Source organism: Acomys russatus, chromosome 1 (assembly GCF_903995435.1).
Source record: "Acomys russatus chromosome 1, mAcoRus1.1, whole genome shotgun sequence".
Lineage (NCBI taxonomy): Eukaryota > Metazoa > Chordata > Mammalia > Rodentia > Muridae > Acomys > Acomys russatus.
The window spans coordinates 100,514,585-100,537,302 of NC_067137.1; the positions used below are offsets into that span (position 1 = coordinate 100,514,585).

The following is a 22,718-nucleotide window of genomic DNA, read 5'->3' on the forward strand; positions in this document are numbered from 1 at the left end:
AGGAGAGAAAGACTCTCTCTTCTGGCCTCTGTAGGCACTGCACGCACATGGTACACAGAAATACATGCAGGCAAAACACCCATACTCATAAAAATTTAAAAATAATTATAGTTATCTCTTTGTAGGTATGACAAGCACCCAGTTGTGGTTTAGATCTGCATTTCCCTAATGACTAAAAATGCTTAAGAAAAGAAAACCACATCTATTAATACAGTTTCTGAGGGTCAAAAAAAGTGCAAGCATAGCATAACGTAGCAAGTTTCCCTGTTCAGCCTCACAAAGGTTGAAATTCATGGTATCACCAGACATATTTTCACCTGAACCTTTGGTTCTTTTTCCAAGCTCATTCAGGTTGCTGGCAGAACTGAATTGTTTAAAGTTACAAGAATGAGACTTCGCATTAGAAGGCACTCTCATGAGCTGAGGATAGGTACTGCCATGACAGAATGAAGTAACAAGCTTTCACAAATACCCACATGTTCTGCTAATGGTGGGCGCTGCCTCTAAATCTCAGAACCTGGGAGGCTGAGGCAGGTAGATTTTGGTGAGGTAAAGACTGGCCTACATAGTGAGGCCTGCCTCAAAAACAAACAACAAAAGCAAAAACAAAAACAGCAACAACAAAAATCTCCAAATTGAGCCAAATTTTAAATCTCCAAATTTAAATCCAAACCCTTAGGAGACATAGAGTTCCAAGCTAGCCAGGGCTATGTAATGAGACCCTGTCTCAAAAGCAATAGATGGACAAATGGCTAGATGAATGGACGGATGGATGGGTGGCCAGATGGCCAGATGGCCAGAGGGAGCAAGGGAGCTAATATGCAGTACAGAAGAGATCAGCATAATGTTCAAAGCAAAAAAGTCCAAGTTCTTTCATAAGAGAGTACTATCAAGGTGAGAACTAGTAAGAAGATTATGAGAAAAGAGGTTACAGAAGGACTCATATACACTGATGGGGACCTTCTATCATGTGAGTCTAGCAGTTACAGAGAGAATAATACACAATGACCAAACTGTGTCCTATCAGGAACTAAAGACTGGTTTAAAATTAAGACCAATCAATGAAATTCATAAATGACAGTCTATGAATGAAATACTGTGATTAATCTAATGGTTGCAGAAAACCATTTAATAATAAAATACATTTCCTTATAGTTTAAAAATAAAAGGCAAAGAGACTTGGTTAATTACAAAGACAATGAACTCCCTTAACCTGAAATGACATCCACAAAAAACAAAAAATATTCTTAATAATAGACCATTATAAGAAGATTCACCTACATAGAAAACAAAAGAACCCAACAAAGGCATTATTACAAAAGGCATCAGGCTGGCTCAATGACGATTATTAAAAACTCTATCCATGTCCAATATACAAGCAAGCAGGAGAAAACCCAATATAATGTCACTTAGGGAAGGACCAAAACTATGAAAAAGGGTTAGGAATAATGCTAAATAAGTACTTCCACACAGTAAAAACACAAATAACAAGTAAATACATGAAAAGAGGCTGAAGATCCTAAGTATTCAAGGAAGTTTAAACTAAAACCAAACCAAGATATTTTTCAGACTGGAAAAAATTCAACAGTCAGTCAATATCAAGAACTGATAACATGTTGACATCTACAAATTTTATAGACAAAAATGGCAGGATAGATTCGGTACAGCAACTTGGCAAATCCATGTTCATGTGTAATGCTGAAGAGAAACACATACAAGAATAGTTTAGAATGTAGAACTAGAAGCCACTCAAATGTTCAATGGATCAAAAAAAGGATAATCAAATTATGGTACAATCAACAGAAAAAATTATTAATTATGTGCAACAATTTGGAAAAATTAACAGAAACTACATTTAAAATATTGCACTTATGCTATACATGGACAAGAAAAAGTCAAGCAATATTAACTTTGGAAATATACACAAATATTTTGTAATACAAAGATAGCTTAATGGGAACATCTGGCACAAATGATTTGAAAACAGAAGAAAGAAGATGTGACTGGGGGTAAAAAAAACACCAAAACATTTAAGTAATGAAAAAAGTTTCTTATTAATGGTGGATGCCAGGATAAGACATATTTTATAATGTTTTTATTCACTTTGATTCCTCGAATATTTAACCCACTTGGGGGGGGGGGGGCGGGGGCAGATAGTTTCGAGACAGGGTTTCTCTGTGTAGCTGTCCTGGAACTCTGCATACCAGGCTGGCCTTGAACTCAGGAGATCCACTTGCCTCTGCCTCTTGAATGCTGGGATTAAAGGTGTACACCACCATCGCCCAGCTTTAATAAACTACTGTTAAGTAAACAGTATTTTTAAAAAAATTGTTTTGGCCCAAACAATGGCTCACAGCTATAATCCTAAGCAGTTGGGAGACTGAACCAGGATTACTACAAGCTTGAGGCCGGTATAATGAGTTCCAGACCTGTGGCCTAGACTACAATGTGAAACTGGCTCCAAAAAACCGAAACAATAAATAAATATAAATAAGTAAAACAAAGCAGAACTCTGCCTTAAGATTTCAAAGAAAGATGATTCCATTTAATGTCAGAGCAATTAATAATAAAAATTATGGCGAGCTAAATAATCTCCTTGGACATTAGTAACTAATCTGGCAGAAGAGAGAAAATGGTGACATGTTTACAGGTGTCAAGGAAAAGATATGAAGATCAGATTATTGAGGACCGACTGGTATGAGGACAAAAGGGCCAAAAGATGGCTTTGGCTTGAGTTGTCACATCCAATTTTTCTCCAGTTTCCTCTCTCCCCAAATACTATCATGTCTTTTTAATCACGAAACAGAAGATCGGTTACATGTATCGGTTCTACCACTATCTTATGTTTAAGCCACATTATGACTAAGTGAAAGAATTTGACTTGCACTATCCTAATATAATTTCCATCTGATATACATAGCTTTAAAAATGTGATGGCTCCTGCTACTATCACCTTACCAGGCTCTGGAATCACCTAAGAGAAATACCTCAGGCACACCTATGAGGAATTGTCTAGCTCCTGAGCATGCCTAGGATGGACTGTGATGATAAGGTTAATTGCTAAGGTTACTTGAGGCAGAAAGACCTATACTTAAAAGTGGGAGGCACCACTCCCTGGATAAGGATAAAGTTAATTAAGTCCAAACATCCACCTCTCTCTGCCTCTGAAGAAATTGCATATAATTTTTCTGCTTAGCACCAAATACAATAGTAAATGATGAGTGGCTTCTCTTCTCAAGTCTTTTACTAGAAACTTACTTCTTCCACCTGTCCATCTTCAGCTCCATCTTTCTCTTTATCTTCTTCTTCATCATCATCATAGTCTTCTTCTTCATCTTCATCTTCCTCAGAAGATGTATCCCCTGTTCCATCAACTTGCAGCACCAATGGAGCTTGCTGTTGGGCAGGCTGGGCCTGTGGCTGCTGCTGGCCAGCTGCAGGTATCTGTGCCTGTGCTGGCGTGGGTGCTGCCACTGTCGTAGGGATGACCTGAGTCTTATTTCCTGTAAATAAGATTTGCTGTGGCTGGATGATGACACCTGTCTGTGGTGAAATCCCTCCAGGAAGTGGTGCTAGGACCTAGGGCAAGCAAAACCACTTATTAGAAACTGGACAGAGCGATCAACAATCCAGAACCTAACTAATAATAATTCAGCTTTAAACATGAGGTGTATAAATTGGGCTTAAAGGCATACAATCAAAATACAAACTAAGATTTTTTTGACTGCTATGTATACATACAATTGTGGGGGGGAAAGAGTGGGGAACCCCATAAGGAAGTCATAACCAGCTATAAGAGCATCAAGAGCAGTAGAAGAAAATGGATCCCCAGGGGACGGTAGCTAAAACTGATTTACCTGCTGGATAACAGGAGCTTGTACTCCACCAGGCTGCATTTGTGGTATAACTTGTTGTTGTAGAACAACTGACTGCTGAGGCTGAAAGATATACTGGGCACCATTGGCTGCTCTGACCACCTGAAGCAGTTGGCCTAAGGCAAAAAGAATATAGTCCATGTTGCTATTTCAGCAGTAATAAGTATACAAAGAAATGAGTTTATATTGTTTTCAAGCCAAAGAAGCTAGAAGTTACCAAGTTAGAAGACTAACCCTTTTACTAAGTGCTATTAACTATACATGATGAACTATTAACCAATAACCATTACTGTTCCCAACTTCCCTCTATGTTCAAATGTTTTCCCATATTTATTATCTTCATCAGCTTTTTACCAATAAAGCTTTAACAACAGACTATAAGATTTGATCAAGAGACTGGAGAGATAGCTGAGCACTAGCTGATCTTCCAGAAAACTGTACTGCCATTCCCAGCACCCAAGTGAGAGCTCACAAGCAATTCTAACTCCAGCCCTAGGGGATCCAATGGCCTCTTCTGGCCTCCCCACCCCCCCCCCCCGCAAAAAAAGCAAGCCTGTGGTACACAACCATACAAGTAAGTAAAATATCCATACATATGAAATGTTTAAATGAAATTTAAAAAGACTTAATGATAGCCTTAATTACTTTTGGTCATATGGCAGTAGTCAAGAAAGTTCAATAAATAGGGTCAGCCATTTCAATGTTTTTAAACTTTAAAGACACAAAGATAATGCAAAGACAAAGCCCTATTTGTTCCTCATAAATTTAGAAATTAACAAAGATGACATAATCCAAGAGTCTATTTAAATCTTCCAAAAGATATGATAAAAATACAGTATTAAGGCACAGACACTATGTCTCAAAGAATATAATGCATCAGCTCTACAGGTCCTATAGAATTTAATTTGGTCATCACTACAAATTAATTCAAATATCTTATTTAACTCATTTGGCCAGACAGATGCTTAGTTTTAAAAAAACAAACAAAAAACCAAGCCAACCCCCCTCCCAAAAAAAAACTCAACACATAAGCATTGCTATTTAATCTTAGTTCTTCAGCAGGGTTCTCACTCACAGGAAACCTCCCTTCTTTTTTTTAAAGCAGGGTCTCAGAGGCCTCAAACTCCCTATGAAACCAAGGATAACACTGAATTTCTGATTCCCTGTCTCCAACTCCCAACTGCTGGCATTATATGTGCTATTCAACCTGGCTACGTTTTTCTTTTTCTCCCAACTGTATCCTAAGGAAAGATTTCAGTTCTATATGTCTCCTCTCCCTCTCCTTTTTCTTTCTTTTATTTTTTTTTTTGGGGGGGAGGGGGGTTGGGGGGTATCAAAACAGGGATTCTCTGTGTAGCCCTGGCTGTCATGGACTCGCCTTGTAGACCAAGCTGGCTGCCAATTCAGAAATACACCTGCCTCTGCCTTCCTGAGCGATGGGATTATAGGTGTGCGCCACCACGCCCAGTCATTTCTGTATCTTATAGCCCTCAAATTATTTCAAAAACCTAAATGAAAAGCTAAAACAAGTTTCAGTATTATCTCCATTCTTCAATAACAATAAAATATTTACATAGCTTGAGGTTAATTTCTGAACAATATTTAAACTGCTTCCATTGTTGCCAATTACCTGAATTTGTTAGTATCTGTTGAACAGGAGTCACACCTGCAGGGAGTGCCAAGGTAGCAGCTGTAGCAGCAGCACTCTGGAATAGTATAAAACAAAGGAAAAAAAATCATATCTGCACTTAACAAGATCTGAGTTTATTTGTAGTATATTTTACTAGTACAAGGAGGAATTTACTACGATGGCATTCTAGCAATAGGGTGAAGTTCCATGTGTCAGAGAAAGACAACAGTCTAAATAGCCTATTGACGTATTTGAGAAATTAGGGGTCCAACTGTTTAGTTTTCCTAGAGAACTTATTCTAGGTACCTCAGAGGGCAGCTTCTGTTGCTTCTGATTCAAGCTCTCAGACTTAGTCTAGCCTGTATGATTGTATAAATACAGGCACTAGCAGCCATGTTGTACCATATATGAGACCACCATTCCATTACTGCTAAACCATGTAGTGAGGAATCACTTTTTAGTTCCTTACACCCAATTTCCAAAAGTCAAAGCATCCTTGTTTATTTTCTCCATTTCTACAAGAATCAACAGGTCTCACACAAAACAATCTGAAGAATTCTTTGGTTTCTGTAACTGGCAATTCTAAGAGACCATATTACCCAAAAGGAACAGGAACACACTGACACAATAGTCTAGGTAAAATATATAATAGGTTGAGTATTTCTTAGACCAAAACCTTGGAGCCAGAACTATCTCAAATTTCAGATATTTTTCCCAGATTAAAAAGTACTTGTGTACGTACACGCATGCACACGTGGTATTTTGTTTTTGTTCTTTTTTCCCCCTGAAAGTAGGTCTTCGATGTCATCTTCTCTTGTTTGGAACTCACGGCCCAGATATGCTGGTCTTGAACTTGAAGTCAATTCTCCTGCCTCCTCCCAAGTACTGTGATCATAGGTGTGTGCCAACATCCTTGGCCTTTTGTTGTTGTTGTTTTGTTTTTGTTTTTGTTTTTGTTTTAATTTTTTTTATTAATTTATTCTTGTTACATCTCAATGGTTATCCCATCCCTTGTGTCCTCCCATTCTTCCCTTCCTCCCATTTCCCCCTTATTCCCCTCCCCTATGACTGTGACTGAGGGGGACTTCCTCCCCCTGTATATGCTCATAGGGTATCAAGTCTCTTCTTGGTAACCTGCTGTCCTTCCTCTGAGTGCCACCAGGTCTCCCCCTCCAGGGGACATGGTCAAATGTGAGGCACCAGAGTACATGAGAAAGTCATACCCCACTCTCCACTCAACTGTGGAGAATGTTCTGACCATTGGCTAGATCTGGGTAGGGGTTTAAAGTTTACCGGTCTTGTTTTTTTAAGACAGGGTCTCACTACATAGTCCAGACTGGCCTCAAACCAGCGATCCTCCTGCCTTTGCCTCCTGAGGGATGATGGGATTAGAAACGTGCGCTAATAACAGCCCCAGTGAGACTGAGCTTTGACAGTAATCACTCCATTTAGTTCTTCTGAAGCCTTCATGTCTCTTCTCACTTGCCCCAAAGTGTTTTCATCACTGTTTGTATAATTCTGTATTGTTAAGTATTTTTATTCATCTCACTGTAACTACATTTAGATTGGTTTTTATTCTCCTATGCTTAGATATTCCTTAAAATGCAAAACTGTTACATATTCTGTTTAACCTGTAAGTTTTTAGAAAACCACAGAGACTGTTTCTGTCATCTTCTCATTTGGGAAGCTGCTAACTGTACTCCCCGTATACTCAGGTAATCAATTTTATTCCTTCTCAAGTCTCTGATGGGGTTGAAGACCAGATAGTTTAGTTTTACAACTAAGCTTAGTTGTTTAGAGGTTAAGATGTTTTTAGGTCTAGATAGATGTTTTAAGTTGATAGTGATGAGATATGACAGATATTGATTTATGTTTAGAATTTTAGACACACCACAATAGGAAAAATGTTTTCTTCAAGGCAGCCAAATACAAACAGCCAAAACACTAAGAATGTAACATTTATATAACTCCTGATTGTTTCATGGTTCTTCTTGCTGTAGGTAGTAGTTTACTGTATATGTGTGTAATAATATAATGTATATGTAAAAAAATAAAAATTTAATAAAAAATTTAAATATATTTTAAGGTATAAATTTAAAGATTACAGTAAAACAAGCTATGTATTATGTTTAAATCAGAGCAAAGATTCTTTAAATATGTGACTTTATAAATAGCTTCCTTGAGCATGGTGTGCTAGCATAAGCCTTTAAAGCCAGAGACAGGCAGATCTCTGAGTTTGACCCCAGCCAGGTCTACATAGTAAGTTCCAGAATAGCCAGGGCTGTTTCACAAAGAAACCCTGTCTCAAAAGACAAAAAAACAAAAACAAAAAGAAAAAAATTAACTTCCTTGAATGCTTCAGTAGATGGCTACATAGTCCAAGTGTAATGATCAGCACAACTAGATGTGATGGTTTAAAAAGAAACAGAAGACACAAACTTGAGGTCGAAAAGAAGGGGTGGATCTAGGAAGAGCTGGGGTGTGGGTGAATATGATTAGACTACATCATAGGAAATTTTAAAACTAATAAAATTCAATTTTTAAAAAAGAAATAGCTATCTTGAACTGTCCAATTTTCAACAAGTTTGTAAATCTTACCATTCCTATATTCTTACATGATATTTTCTGAAATAGAACTATGGATGCCAGTGTATGTTTAGCTGGTTCCCTACAGCTATGAAGCATCTCCCACAAAGAGTATCTTGATTTTCTTTAAAAAGAAAATGACATTAATCTTATGAACTTTAATGTCTAAGATTAAACTATACTTTAGATTTGTGGTTAATAGCTATTTTGCTCAAATCTTCCATAATCTCAAATTTGTTAAATAAATACACATAGGATTTAAATTAAATAAATAAAGTCAATGTTGGTAGCACGTTCAAGGCTTACCGTAATACTTGATGCATTCATATGCTGTATCAACTTAGAATCAGGAACAATAACTTGTGGTGCTGTAGCTACAAAAATAGAAGAAAAAAAAAAGGCCCATTTGCAAGCAAGAAATCATAAGGTTAATTCAGAGTCAACAGGCTATAAAATGCCACAAACTTGTTACTTTTTATGCTTTTGTTTACATTTTCTTCATTAACATACTCTATGTATTTGGTACTTCAGGTTTTCCCCCTCTATGAAAATCAACAGCTAGGATATATTTCTTTGATATTGAAAAACATTAATAAAATGGCAATACCTAGGCCAGGCATGGCAGCGCATGCCTTCAAGTCTAGTATTCATGAAACAGAGGCAGATAGCTCTCCTAGTTCTTCCTTTTCTACCAACTTGTCAGCTAACTCAATCAAGGCATTCTAATTAACTATTTGAAAGACACAAATCAACGGGTAAAAATGCTTGCCGTCCAAGCATGAGGACCTGAGTTTGAATCTCTAGAATACACATAAAAGCCAGGTACATACCACAAGCATTATAATACCACTGTTCCATGCAGCACATGGAGAGCTATAAGGGAGAGTCAGAGACAGGAGAAGACTCTAAACTTGAGGACCATTAGTCTAATGGATACAAAGGAAAAACAACAGAGACTCTGTCTCAAACAAAGTAGAAAGAAAGGATCAACACCTGAAGTTGTTGTCTGACTTCCATGCATGCACCACGGTACAAAAGCACTCAGAAATGCACGTGTGCACACAAACATCATACACAAAAATCAGAAACAATGGCAATGTTAGTTAAAAAATATAATTGTTTGACCCCGCAAATTTCAGAGAATACATGGATAATACCATTATCTTGATATTCTCTGAGTGAAAAAAATCACTTTTAATTTATGATGACCTAAAATCCTAGTGCCACGCCTAAAGGCAATAGGAGGAACAGTCATCAAAGATGAAAAGGATGAAATTAAGTGGTACAGAAGATATTAAGACTGGTGAGATGCCTCAGTGGGCAAAGCCACTTGCCACCAAGCCTAAAGACCTGAGTTCCATCCTTAGAACCTATATGGTAGGAGACAATAGATTCCTCCAAGTTGTCCTCTGAGCGCCACATGTGTCCCATGGTCTACCACTCCTTCCCACACACAATAAACTAAGTAAACACAGCGCAAATAAATAACTATTCAAAGTCTATTAGCCATAAACAGTAAACTAAATCACATAGTCTTTTCTATTACATATCATTATTCATTTTGTATTTTATACACTCTTGTCACCAAACAGTTACTACATTAAACTAGGCTTTACTTTATGTATCCTTGCCAGTCAAGATTCATTTAACTATAATATTCAGGGAATGTTGTAACTAAATATAGATTTTTGTCATATAAAAAAAAGTATGTATGGTGGATTGAGCCCCTCCCTTCCCACTCCATCCCCCATCAGAGTCTCTTGGTGTTGCCAGGCTGGCCTCTAATTCAGTTCTTCCTTCCTCTGTCTCCTGAGTGCTGGGATTAAGGGTGTGACAAGATTCTTAATCTTTGCAGGGCCCAGATTTTCTTTAACTGTGAAATGGAGCTAAGAGCTATTCTGCAGCACCCCAATAAAAGGTTAACAAAACAGGACCTATAAAATGATTTGCATATTGTGAAGAACTATGACAGTAGTCTACAAATGAGTTTTTTCTTTAAATAAAGCATTAAAAGTAAAGTAAAAGCTAAGTTTCATATTCAGTTTCCACTTAAACTGAATTTTCAGACTACCAAAGTCAAAAAATTTCTCCAATATTTAAGATGCATGAACAAAAGAAAAAAATTTTAATGCATGTATGTATGTATTTATTTTATGTATATAAATACTCTATCTGCATGTATACCTGCATGCCAGAAGAGGGCATCAGATCTCTATAAGATGGTTATCAGCCGTATGATGGCTCTACAAGAGCAGCCAGTGCTCATCACCACTGAGCCACTTCTCCAGCTCCCAAACATGCCTTTGAAAGAACACGTTGCATAAAGAAAACTACCTGATGTAAAAAAAAAAAAAAAAAAAAAAAAAATGTAACCCTTCATAAGTAAGCCTATATAGATCAGGATCCTTGAGAACAACCTTTAGTGGACTATGGGCCCTTGCCTCCAAGCTGTGTGGCACAGGATTTCTCTGCAGTGTTTCTGCTGTGTATCACAGGTTAGCTGGCCCACAAGCTTCTGAGAATCTGTCTCCACCTCCTATCTCCCCATAGGGACACAGAACTTACCCCTCTTGCCTTCATGCTCTTGGGACTCTTATGTCTCTCTACCTAGTCCCTAGCTCATCTCATTCACATATCTCCCCTCCCAAGGATGCTCTTCATACCTTCTTCCTTTGTTGTTATTTTGTTTTGTTGCTTTTGAGAAAGGATCTCAAGTAGCCCAGGCTGACCTCCAACTCACTATATAACTAACTGAAGATGACTTTGAGTATCTGATCCTGCTTCCCCCTCCTAAGTGTTAGCATTACAGATGTGCTCCACAGTGCAGTTTATGCAGTGTTGGGCACTGAACCCAGCCAGGGCTTCATGTATGCTAGGCAAGCCCTCTACCAGATGAGCTACAAGCCAAAACTCAGCCAAAAGAGGGGAAGAAAAAGAAAAATCAGAATAGCTTTCCACCCCTTACCAAGCATCTATTTTAAAAGGATGATACAAGAAACTCAAAGAGTCAAAGGAATAATTTGAAAGGATAACTGTAATTGGCAAGCCATGATAGGGAACTCTAGCCTTCTCACCTTGCTGTGACGCAGGAATAAGGACCTGTTGGGTCTGTGCTTGCTGAGGTACCGTTTGCTGAGGTTGAGCTTGCTGGTGGTGGTGGTGGTGATGATGCTGCTGCTGTTGGGGTTGATGCTGCTGCTGAACTTGCAACAAAAGCTGCTGCTCTTCTGAATGAAATCCATCTACTGCCCTAGACTGCATTAGTTTATTCTCCCACAACTAAGACAAAAAACAGTAAAGACTTCTCAGTCAGTTAAACTCTGGACATAATGGGCAAAACATTAGGTGTTTGTAATTTTTTTCCATTTGAAGAAATAATACAATCACAAAAAAATTAGCCTTTAATGCCTAATTCTTATGTAAGAAAATAAACTTTAATCTGACTTCATGTTTACTGTACTAAAGACATTTTTTTTTTTTATATTCCAAGAAACTTTCTAAAGTAATTCCTTAATTAGCAGGTATTATTTAATGGAGTTCCCAGAGTCACTATCTGAATAATCACAGCTTATCTTTTTATTTCAAAACCATTATTAAATTACTTTTATGGAAATTTGCTCAATAGAAATTTTTCTATCTCTTAAATATCAGTCAACAGGACAAATATTCATCTCTCCATAAGAATGAGAAATAGAAGCACTCTAAATTAAGATAGACCAACTTACTATTTGTCTAATCTTCTAAGGAAAAGAAAGTGAGGCCACAATGGTTATCCCAATCCTCTACACCTCTTGAAATTTCCTTTCCTCCAATATGCCAAAGATTGACAATCACTTTCTGTTTAGTTATTTCTATAGGCTGAACATATCTAACCTAAAAACTCAAAATCTGCTATGTTCTAAAATCTCTACCTCTTGGACTCCTGACATGAAGTCACCAGTGGAAAGTTCCACCTGATGAAATTTTATTTTATGCACAAAACTATTTAAAATAGTATCTAAAATTAGTTTCTAGCAGTGTATAAAAGGCATATGTTTTACATAAGTGAACTTCACTGTCTATTATATGCAAGTATTCCAAAATCTGAAAAAAATACAACAAAAATATTCCTGGGTTTGGTGACCCCTTTCAGATTAGGGATGCCCAATCTGTATTTTCTCATTTCACCACAAGGTAAGTTCTATGGGGGGAGAGGAGAGGGAAAGTCACCCAAGAAAGAGGAAATGAAAACATTTCCAACTATTTCATTCTTTCCTTAACATGTTTGCTTTATACTACATTAATGTTTAATTTAGAGCTTCATTTCTATAAGAAATTATCCAAGAAAGAAAGTAAAGTTGTACCTCTGAAATGTAAATGAAACAATTTGGGTATTTTTACATAGTACCATTTACACATACGGTTTTTAACTCCAGGACCTGCTCTTGGGATACTGCTTAGAGGCGTCTCTAAGATCTTTTCAGAGGCTTCTCTTGACATATTCAAAAATTTAAAACAACACCAAAAACCCCTCACCGTTTCCTCTCTACATGACCTAGATTGATAACTATATGCTGGTAACAATCCCAGCATCTTCCCAATAGTGTACTGAAACATGAAGTAAAAGTCAGGTTCACAGTACAACTGCTTCCCGAGAAAGCCTGACGCATACTTAAAGACCTGAAATCTGTATTTTAAAAGAGTCTAACCTCTATTCATGGTTATCAGGGCTTAAAGTCAGTGATTATTGAATACTAGTTGTTATTACTACTACAGTAGTGGCTTTAATTATGTAATAGCATTGCATCAGAGGCTGGGAAACCAGTTAATCCTGGTTTGTCTACTAATGCAACTCAATCCTGTAACATTCTTAGACATTTTCCTCATCTAAAATTAAAGAAAACTCATTTAGATTACTTCTAAACTTCTAGCCAATAACAGAGGCTTCTACAACCCCCACACTAAAAACAAATTCCTGTAGCAACAAAGTACTACACTTCCTAAGAGCCCAAACTGTGTCTGGCCAATGTCCGCAAAGTGGGCTAAAAGCAGGTCAAAACAGGTACCTGCATGACAAGACAGCCATCGTATGATTAGAGTATTGTATATGGTAAGTGTCTCAGATATGCAATTCACCTGGCCCTCCTGCCGTTCTCTTTTCCTTTTTTAAACTCAAAACAAAACCCAGTTTCTTATGAGTCAAAAATCAATGTGGAGGAGCCGTTGACATGGATCAGTGGCTAAGGCACTTGCCGTCAAGCCTGATGATGGGTTTGATCCTCGGGACCCACATGAGACAAAGAGAGAACTACAGGGCAGTGGTGGTGCACTCCTTTAATCCCAGCACTCAGGAGGCAGAGGCAAGTGGATCTCTGAGTTCAAGGACAAGCTGGTCTACAGAGCAAGTTCCAGGGCAGCTGGGGGACACAGAGAAACCCTGTCGCGAAACCTCCCCCTGCCCCAAACAGAAAAAGAACCAACTTCCACAAATTACCCTCTAACCTCTACATGCACATGTATGTATACACACACAAACACAGTAATTTTTCCTTAAAAAAGAAGTGAAGTAAGAGAACTATTAGTGTTAAGATACTGTTTTTTAAGCCAGGCGTAGTGGCAGGCACATGCCTTCATTCCAGCACTTGAGAAGCAGGGGCAGCAGGGTCTCTGTTGAGCTCAAGGCCAGCTGGAACATAGTGAGTTCCAGATGAGCTAGAGCTTCCTGGGGGAAGGAGGTGGGGGTAGGGGTTTACACCAAAATCTTCTACACGAGAAGGATCCAACCTAGTTTAGTTCTTTTCGTCCCCAACCTAGTTCTTAAAGTACATTTCTAACACTGTCCAACTCCCAACCCATCGTACTTTGTTGTTGTTTGTTTGCTTTTTAAGACCAGGTTTCTCCGAGTAGCCCTGGCTGTCCTGGAACTCACTCTGTAGACCAAGCTGGCTTCCAACTCAGAGACCCACCTGCCTCTACCTGCTGAGTGCTGGGATTAAAAGCGTGCATCTTAGTTTGTGTGTGTGTGTGTGTGTGTGTGTGTGTGTGTGTGTGTGTGTGTGTGCGCGCGCGCGCGCGCGTATATATGCCACATGCTTGTGGATGCCCTCTCTAACTAGAAGAGGGTGTTAAATCCCCTGGAACTGAAGGTACAGGCAGTTGTGAGCCACTTGAAGTGGGTTCTAAGAATAGAACTCTGTGCTTTGAAAAAACAGTTATCACTCTTAATGACTGAGCCATCCCTCCAGAATCCTTTCACACTTTTTCATTTTTAATCACCATTGATTGGTAATACAAGCCCATCATTCCAATGAAGTCTCTATAATCAACAGAAATATTGTCTATATGTAACCTGCAGGTGAATACACATTCAAATTCCCTACTTCCTGGTGTCAAGGACCTAACAATCAAAACTTGTAACTGAGAAGGTTTAGAGTGTATTTCACTGGTAAGAGTACTTGCCCAGTTAGCATGAAATGAAAACCACAAATCAAGAATCACAAGAAAATGAAGAAAAAAAGAAAGAGGAGGAGGCAGGAAGGGGCCAGTGGCTGCAGAAGAGGAAGAAAGCTAATTCTGAGGCGGGATCCCAACTTACTCTATTGATCAGCAGGTTAAGAAGTGAGACACAAACCATTATAATGAAGTGTCCAGGTTATTTTGTGATGTTTGCAAAAGTGAGAATCATTGTATGAAAGTCTAAACCAATGATTTTCAACCCCATTAGTGGGGTCATTAAAAGCCAAGGTTGAACTATTTTATGAATAATATTAAACTGAGAGGAAAATGCAACATAAGAAATAGTCTGTACTTTTATTTGTTATACAGTGTGCAAAAAGCTTAGGATACATTGTTTTCTGCGCTGTTAACAGGATTAACCTGATTAACTATACCCATAGTAAATCATAATCTGTAGATTTTGTGTGTGTGTGTGCGCGCGCGTCTCTGTGTGCGTGTGTGTATAATATATGCTATAATGTACTCACCCTCGTATTTGGGGAAATAGTCCATATTCCAGCTGGGAGTCTAAAACCATACTCGACTCAAATGTGATTTTTCTCCTACATACATACATACCCATAATGAAGTTTCATTTGCAAATTACCTACACTGCAACTAAAATTAGTAAAATAGAACAACTATAAGGATATTCTGTGATAAAAGCTATTTGACTGTCATCTCTTTCTCAAAGTACCTTACTGAATGCATGTAGTCTTCTTGTGGAGATATGAAATACAATATCTATGTGGTAAGATGGTGAAGAACACAGACTCTGTGACGTAACAGCTCTGTTAGGCTATCTGAACATAAACACCATGACACTACACAGATATTCTGACAACTGGGTGGACACTAAGTGATTAATGGATGAGTTGCATCTGCAGAATAGATAAACTGGACAGAGAAATGACTCACAACCTAGAGAAGATGCAACTGGCTGGGGAGAGATTTCATCATCCTAGTCAGAATGCACACAACCTAAAACTCACAAACTGACTATTTCTGGAATATTTTATATTCTTCTAACAAAGCTGACCAAGGGTAACCAAAATCTCAAAAAGTAAGATGGGGCTGGAGAGAAGGCTCAGTAGTTAAAAGCACTTGCTGCTCTTCCAGAGGACCCAGGTTCAATTACTAGTACCCAGATGACAGCTCTCAATAGTCTGTATCCCCAGTTCCAAGAAACCCAGTGCCCTCTTCTGGCCTTCACAAGCACCAAGCACAAACATGATGAAGACATACATGCAAGCAAAATACCAACACCCATAAAATATATTCTTTAAAACAAAGAAGGCCATAGATAAGGGGAAAATAGTGTACTAGTTTAAAACCAGCACCTTTGTCCTGTTCTACTACTACCCAATTTAGTCAGACTCTGGGGTACAAGCTTACTTAGTATATAGCCTATTTGCAACAGACTAGACTGTATTTCTTACAGTACTAAGCTACTTTCTTTTAAATAACCTCAGACTATTCCATTGCTTTTAATGTGTAGTCTTCTAAAATGAAACATCTCAAAGTTCCATAGCCTCAGAGAAAGGCAGTCACTTAGGCTAGGCATGGTGGTGCATGTCTTTAATCCACAGTACTTGGGAGATAAGAGGCAGGTAATCTGTTAATTCAAGGCTAACTCACAGCTCCAAAGTGAGAGTCTGGTTTTTGGGGGTTGTTTTTGTTTGAGAGGGAGGCAGTCACTGCCTGTGACTATTAGAGATAGTTTTACTTTTGAATGAATTCCTTCACAAAGACACTATTTTACTCAGGACTTAACTGATAAATAAGAATGTGCCAGCCATTTAGTAATAAATTCAAAGAAAAATTAGAAAGATAAACTAATGTTTATTAGAATTCTATTTTCTGTATAAGGTGTTACTGGCATTTTAGGGAGAGCATATCTGTATCATACAGACGGTCCCACAGGAAATGAAACCTTTCTAGTTCTTGCCTACTAAATGCCAAAGGTGCCAGCTACTCTTGAACATATGAATATGGTCCCACATATTGCCAAAAGCTCTGTAGGGGTTGGGCTACTCAATCAGGACTCAGGACTTAGCAATGATGTAAGTCAGAAAGTACTGGATTCCCTGAAAATGGAGTTATGGCTGGTTGTGAGCCTCCATGTGAGTATTGAGAACTAAATATAGGTCCTCTGTAAGAGCAACAAGGGCTCTTAACTGCTGAGCCAGCTCTCTATCCCTTCAATTTCACTACTACACAATTCTGATTTTATCAGAAAGGTCCAGGTTCTAAATATCGGCTGTTAAAATAATGTTACACTGTTATGGCAATGGTAGCCATTTCAGTAATGCTGAATCAGGTATACTGAATTGTTAAGTATTTCTTTTGCTTAGAAAATTGGAAGAGCCTTTTTACTTCATTTTTTATTTATTCCCCTTCACATAACTATTAATTCTGGCATACCCACACTTTGGCAATTTTTGCCTAGGTATCTAAAATTGACATGAACAAAATTTAACTTGTTGCTAAAAAGACTGAGGTCTACAGCTCTATTTGTTACTGAAATGGTCTAATAACTCAACTTTAGTTCTATATAATAAGTACACATGTAGACATTATCATCTCCTTCTTCAGAGAAAAAGAAACTGAAGAACAAAAAGTTAGACAAATTATTCATGGAAGGCAAGAAGAGAAGAACTAAACCCCAAAGTCTAACTCCAGTGTCTCTGGATACTGTGCCCTGGGTACTTCACCTGCCTCATCCTAATGTTCCATGCTTCTCAGCCAACCACAACACCTCATCTTCTTCCTATTTCATTTGCTCTTTGGGGAAGCTGAGTTCCCGAACATCTCTCAGAAGCTCTGAAATGGTTGGTTGTACACTCTATGCAGGAGCTAAGTATTTTGTAGAAACAGAGTCACTTAAGATTTCTAGCCAACACACTGCTGGAGAACGGACGCTTCAGTTTGATTCAAAAGTAAATTTGGACCATCTCTTGACAAAGACATTAGCAAGAAGATGGCAGAAATGTGAATGTAGGTCTTTTATCTCGTGGCACACTTAGGTTCACACTTCAACTACATACTAGCGAACTACTTTTGTCAAAAGGCAGAAAGCAGGTAATTGGTGAGCAGAAGTTAGTCATCTGCTAACACCCTATATGCAGCTATTAACCAATCAGTCCAACATGTCAAACGCTCAAAAGCTGAGGCAGTAAACTAGAGGCATAGAACCTGAATTTTCAGACTTCTCTCTGAGGGCTCTTATTTTATCAGCACAGAGGCAAAGGGTTACGGATGTGGCGGCTCAGTGGCAGAGCATTAGCCTGGCTTGTGTAAGGTTCCAGGTTCGATGGAAAGCAATGGAAGGGAGGGGGGAGGATCCCGTGGTTTACATATGGAGTTGTACTTGCTACTTAGATCTAAGTAGATATAAGTAGGCAGATAGATTGGTTTTATCATCTACTTTGAGTTCTTGTTTTTCCAGTTTTGCTTTTCTGAGGCAGTCTCACTATATATAGGCCAGACTGGCCTGGAGCCATACAGACTAGGCTGGCCTCACATGTGTGCAGGCTGTCCTCCTTAGGTGCTCATTATTCCCTCTGAAGAGAATTTCTAAAGTGTCATTCCCATTTTGTTAACTGCCAATCCACACTCCATTTAAATACGGATTATATCTGATGTCTTCCCTAGCACCTATAGTTTACACATAAAAATGAGCTCCTTTAACACTTTGGGAAATGATCTCAATAACTGAGCTGGGTTCTGTTGTTTTGTTTTTCTAATCACGACATTTTCTGCACTATCAGTTAACCTTTAAATTACATGCGTTCTCATCATGCATCTCAGTTCATACTCTAATCAGCACTCTATCTGATAGCTTTAACAACTTTGATAATCTATGAAACAGTTAAAAGAGGAGAAGGGCCAGAGCTAAATCACAACACCCATTATAAACCACAAAACATACAATGGGTGTTAACCTTGCTAACAAGAAAATCTGTGCAGCTCAATGTGGTAATCACTAGCCACATGCGGTAATTTAAATTGAGTAAAATGAACAAAAACATATTTCTCATTTCCTCTAATCACATTCCAAATGCTTAACAGCCACATGTGGCTAATGACCACCATGCAGCAGACGACAGACACAGAGCATCTTCATCACTGCAGAGAGCCATCCCCCGGACAGGGCTAGTGTCCAACTGTTACATCTAGGGCACATTCTAAAGAAATTTAGTGCTGAGAATTAAGTTCATTCTGGTCTAACAGCTTTCTCTCTTATTACAACCCAAAATATAAGTATGACCCACTTAACAACAAAAATAGCACTGTTAAGATTCTAGAGCCACGGGGCTGGAGAGACAGCTCAGTTGGCTACTCTTCCAAAGGTCCTGAGTTCAATTCTCAGGAACCACATGGTGGCTCACAACCATCTATATAATGAGATCTGGTGCCCTCTTCTGGCATGCAGGTTTACATGTAGGCACTATATACATAAAGAAATAATAACTCCTTTTAAAAAAAGTAAAAGATTCTAGAGCCACATCTGTTATTAAGCAGTTCAGCTAAATATTTAGCTGAATTCCAGCCACACAGGCCAGGTATTCTGGTCAAAACTGAGGATTAAAAGTGGAATGAGTCACTGTCAAATGTATGAAACATGCAAATGAAGATATCTGGTTTTTCTAAGACAATTCAGTTTCTTTGAATAGAATGTCTTATAGCTATGGGGACCAGTGGGAAGACTGAACTCCTCCAACTGTCAACTTACAAAGCAAGAGCAAATATAAAGATCCGAGAGTGACCCCTACCATAATCAATTCAAGTTTTTAGGGCTCATTTCTACACCTATAGAAATGTTGTCAGGCACACATGGTACTGCACATCTGTAATCTCAGCACTCAGAGAGGCAGAAGCAGGCGGATCTCTGTGCGTTCAAGACTAGTCTAGTCTACAAAGCAAGTCCAGGACAGCAAAGGCTGCAAAGGGAAACCCCACCTCAGGGGAGGAAAAAAAAGAGGAAAAAAAAAAAAAAGAAGAAGAAGAAAGAAGTAAAGAAATTATATTTTCTACATAAAGTCACAGAATTGTAAAGATACAGCTACTAAGTGCAGCAAAGTATAAAACATTTCCCAGTAAATTAAGGACCAAACTAAGCTTGTCTGTTTACTCTTCATGTAACTTAGATACTTTATGCTGTTCCATGTTGTTCCAAGCCCTGTTTCAGAAGAGACATTCTAACACCTGTGTCTTTAAGCAGTAGTAACATCTACATTTCTCTCCCTGTAGGAGCTAAGCTTATTTCCTTATTTTTCACATACTTTATTCTGTCCCATGTTCTTCCAACTTCTGTTTCATAAGAGGCATTCTAACACTTGTATCCTGGAGCATTAATAACATTTACAATTCTCTCCACATAAGTATTACTCATTTCACTTTAAACTTACATTTTTTTTTTTTCCCTTTCTCACTTTGGCAAACTCTTATTGACTATTCTAGAAGTTCCCCACAGGTGCTAAAACACTAAGATATATATTATCACCACAAAAAGGCTCATATTTGTTTTATTTAAAATGAGTGCTAAATTCTAGCTTCCACATCTGGATGGAGAAGACCACAGCTAATGTCCCTAACCACTTACTAGCTGGGATGACTTGAGCACAGCTCTAAAGAAGTTGCTCTCAATTTCTAAACCAACAGTTGTAATATCTTCTGATCTCAGGTCCATTTACATTTTTAATAATCTTAATTTTGATTATGAATGATGGATGTGCGCATGCCATAGCATATGGAGGCCAAAGGACAACTTTATAAAATCAATTTTGGCTCCATTTATCCTTTCTAAAAGTTACTGAGGACTTTGAAAAACTTTAGGTATTTTTAGAGTTAAGATTTTAAAATGAGAAGTCTAGATATACATAAATGACACCAATTATTCCAGAATTAACCAGGGGTGTAGGCGACAGGGACTGATAGAAAAAAACTTAAAAACTGATCTCAGTGGCTGGGTACAGTGATTGACACATGCCTGTAATCCCAGCACTCAGGAGGCAGAGGCAGGCAGATCAAAGCTACATAGAAAAATCCTGTTCAAACCCCCCACCCAAAAAAGAAAAAGAAGCCAGATCTCCTATTCACCTCTGCATTTGGCTGTTGTTTTGATTCAAGGGTGCAAAGAAACATTCAACTATTTACACAATTGAGAAAGCAAAAGATATTTTAAAAATATTTCTTAGAAGTTCAGCAATACAGAATCTCAACCTGTATACCAATCAGTTTTTTATACTAAGAGTAAAACCTTGTATTTTGAATGAATCTTCCAACAATCATTAAAAATAAAATATGCAGATCTTTAAAATGTTAACACATTTCACTGAGTATACTCTTTTAAAAACAGTCATCAGCACAGTAAATATACCTAAAGCAATTCAGCTGCACATGAACAGACATCTAAAGGAAGGGTACAGAAAGTATTGTGCATACAAGCTGTGAGTTGAGCTGGCGACTTTCTCACTGGACAACTGTGCGCATGTGGAGCCTACAGGATGTTAAATGTCATCTCTATCACTCTGCACTGTTGCTTGGAGACAGGCCTTTCATTAAAACCTGAAGCTCCTAGGTTCAGGCTGTCCAGTAAGCTCCTGGCATCTACTGTCCTCATCTGTAACACTGAGGTGACAGGTACATGTGGCCAGACTTGGCTTTTACGTGTTGTAAATGTGAACTCAGGTCCTCTTAATTTCAGAATAAGCATTCTTACTCAATGAGACATTTTCCCAACCACACAAGCTGAAACTTTTTTTTTTTTTCCAGTTTCCAAGACAGGGTTTCTCTGTGTAGCCATGGCTTTCCTGGACTCACTTTGTAGACCAGGCTGGCCTCGAACTCACAAAGATCCACCTGCTTCTACCTCCCAAGTACTGGGATTAAAGGCTTTTAAATGAATGATAGAACTATGAAATTTTCAAACTTGGGTACTTAGTTCAACCAGTACAAAAATACTCGACATTTTCATGTCATTCTACCACCAGGAAAACACAAATGCTATATTTTTTCTATTTTAATTATGTATATGAGTGTTTTCCCAACATGAGTATCTGTGTACCACTTGTGTGCTGATGCCTGTCAAGGCTAGAAGAGGGATCTCCTGGGACTATATTTACAGACTATTGTGAGGCACCATGTGAGTGCTGTGCAGTGAACTCAGTACCTCTGGAAGAGCAGCCAGCGCTCTTAACCATTGGGACATCTCTCCAGTCCCCACGCAAATGCCATTTTAAAACTAGCTCTCGGTGTTCAATACATAATCAACAGAGCATTTAGCACACATAAGGGATTTGACTCTGGTACCTAAATTCTTTTATGAAGCATCTGTTCAATCCTTCTAACACAAACACATTTTAGAATACAAATTTAGTAAGACAACAAAAAAATTAAAATACTGTTACTGACATATCAAGCAACTGGACCATAAAACCAATATCCTTCACTAGACTACAGTATCTCTCCTTACAGTCAAACATTCATCCTATAGAAAAGTTACTCATTATTGAAACACTCTTTTAAAAAGACAAACTCACAGTTTTTAGTTCCATCAGGACTTGCTCATCCACGCCATCATCCAGAAAGATGTCGCGTACATCATTAATAACATCTTCAATCACAGATCTATACAATTTAGGCTTTAAAGGAAAAATAAGATTGACTAAAAGACTGATTTAGCAGGTTTTGAGAAATCCTTAATAAATATATAATCCTTAAATACAAGCCAATTGGTCAACTGTCTAAAATGTATTTTAAGATTGTGCCTTTAAAGACACGGCAATCCTAAGCTAGGCTTAATACTCAGAAGGTAGAGACCAGAAGATCTCAGAGTTTCAGGCCGCCTTGATCTACATGCAGAGATCCTGTCTCCAAATAAACAAAGGCTCATTAAACTGGATTTGATGACTACATATTTTATAGAAGTATAAGGCTAGGCAATATAGTTCATAAACCTAAGTTCTTTATGTACAGGCTGTTCATACAAAATCCAGTTATAAATTCCTCGGTTATAACCAAAATATCTTAACATTATTATTAATAATAGTTTATGGTTGTGTCTGGTTCCTACTACCCATCTGTTGTTTCACCCCTGTCCAATCACATACCTTTCCAATTCTTAAGACTTTGGGCAACTTTTTGTTCAC

The 22,718-nt window shown here is 38.1% G+C and overlaps 1 protein-coding gene and 1 non-coding gene across 2 annotated transcripts in view; both read right to left on the reverse strand.

The window, feature by feature from the left end:
- Gtf2a1 (general transcription factor IIA subunit 1) overlaps positions 1–22,718 on the reverse strand; it is a 32,287-nt gene that overhangs the window by 6,870 nt on the left and 2,699 nt on the right. Inside the window, exons 2-7 of the mRNA XM_051150133.1 lie at positions 22,110–22,211; positions 11,166–11,370; positions 8,398–8,465; positions 5,506–5,581; positions 3,858–3,991; positions 3,259–3,579 (exon numbers count right to left, since the gene is read on the reverse strand). Of these exons, the coding sequence (XP_051006090.1) occupies positions 3,259–3,579; positions 3,858–3,991; positions 5,506–5,581; positions 8,398–8,465; positions 11,166–11,370; positions 22,110–22,211 (906 nt within the window). The remainder of the gene's footprint in view (positions 1–3,258; positions 3,580–3,857; positions 3,992–5,505; positions 5,582–8,397; positions 8,466–11,165; positions 11,371–22,109; positions 22,212–22,718) is intronic.
- On the reverse strand, positions 9,206–9,348 carry LOC127197606 (small nucleolar RNA SNORA79). The gene has a single exon (XR_007831702.1). It is a non-coding gene; the product is annotated as a small nucleolar RNA SNORA79 (small nucleolar RNA).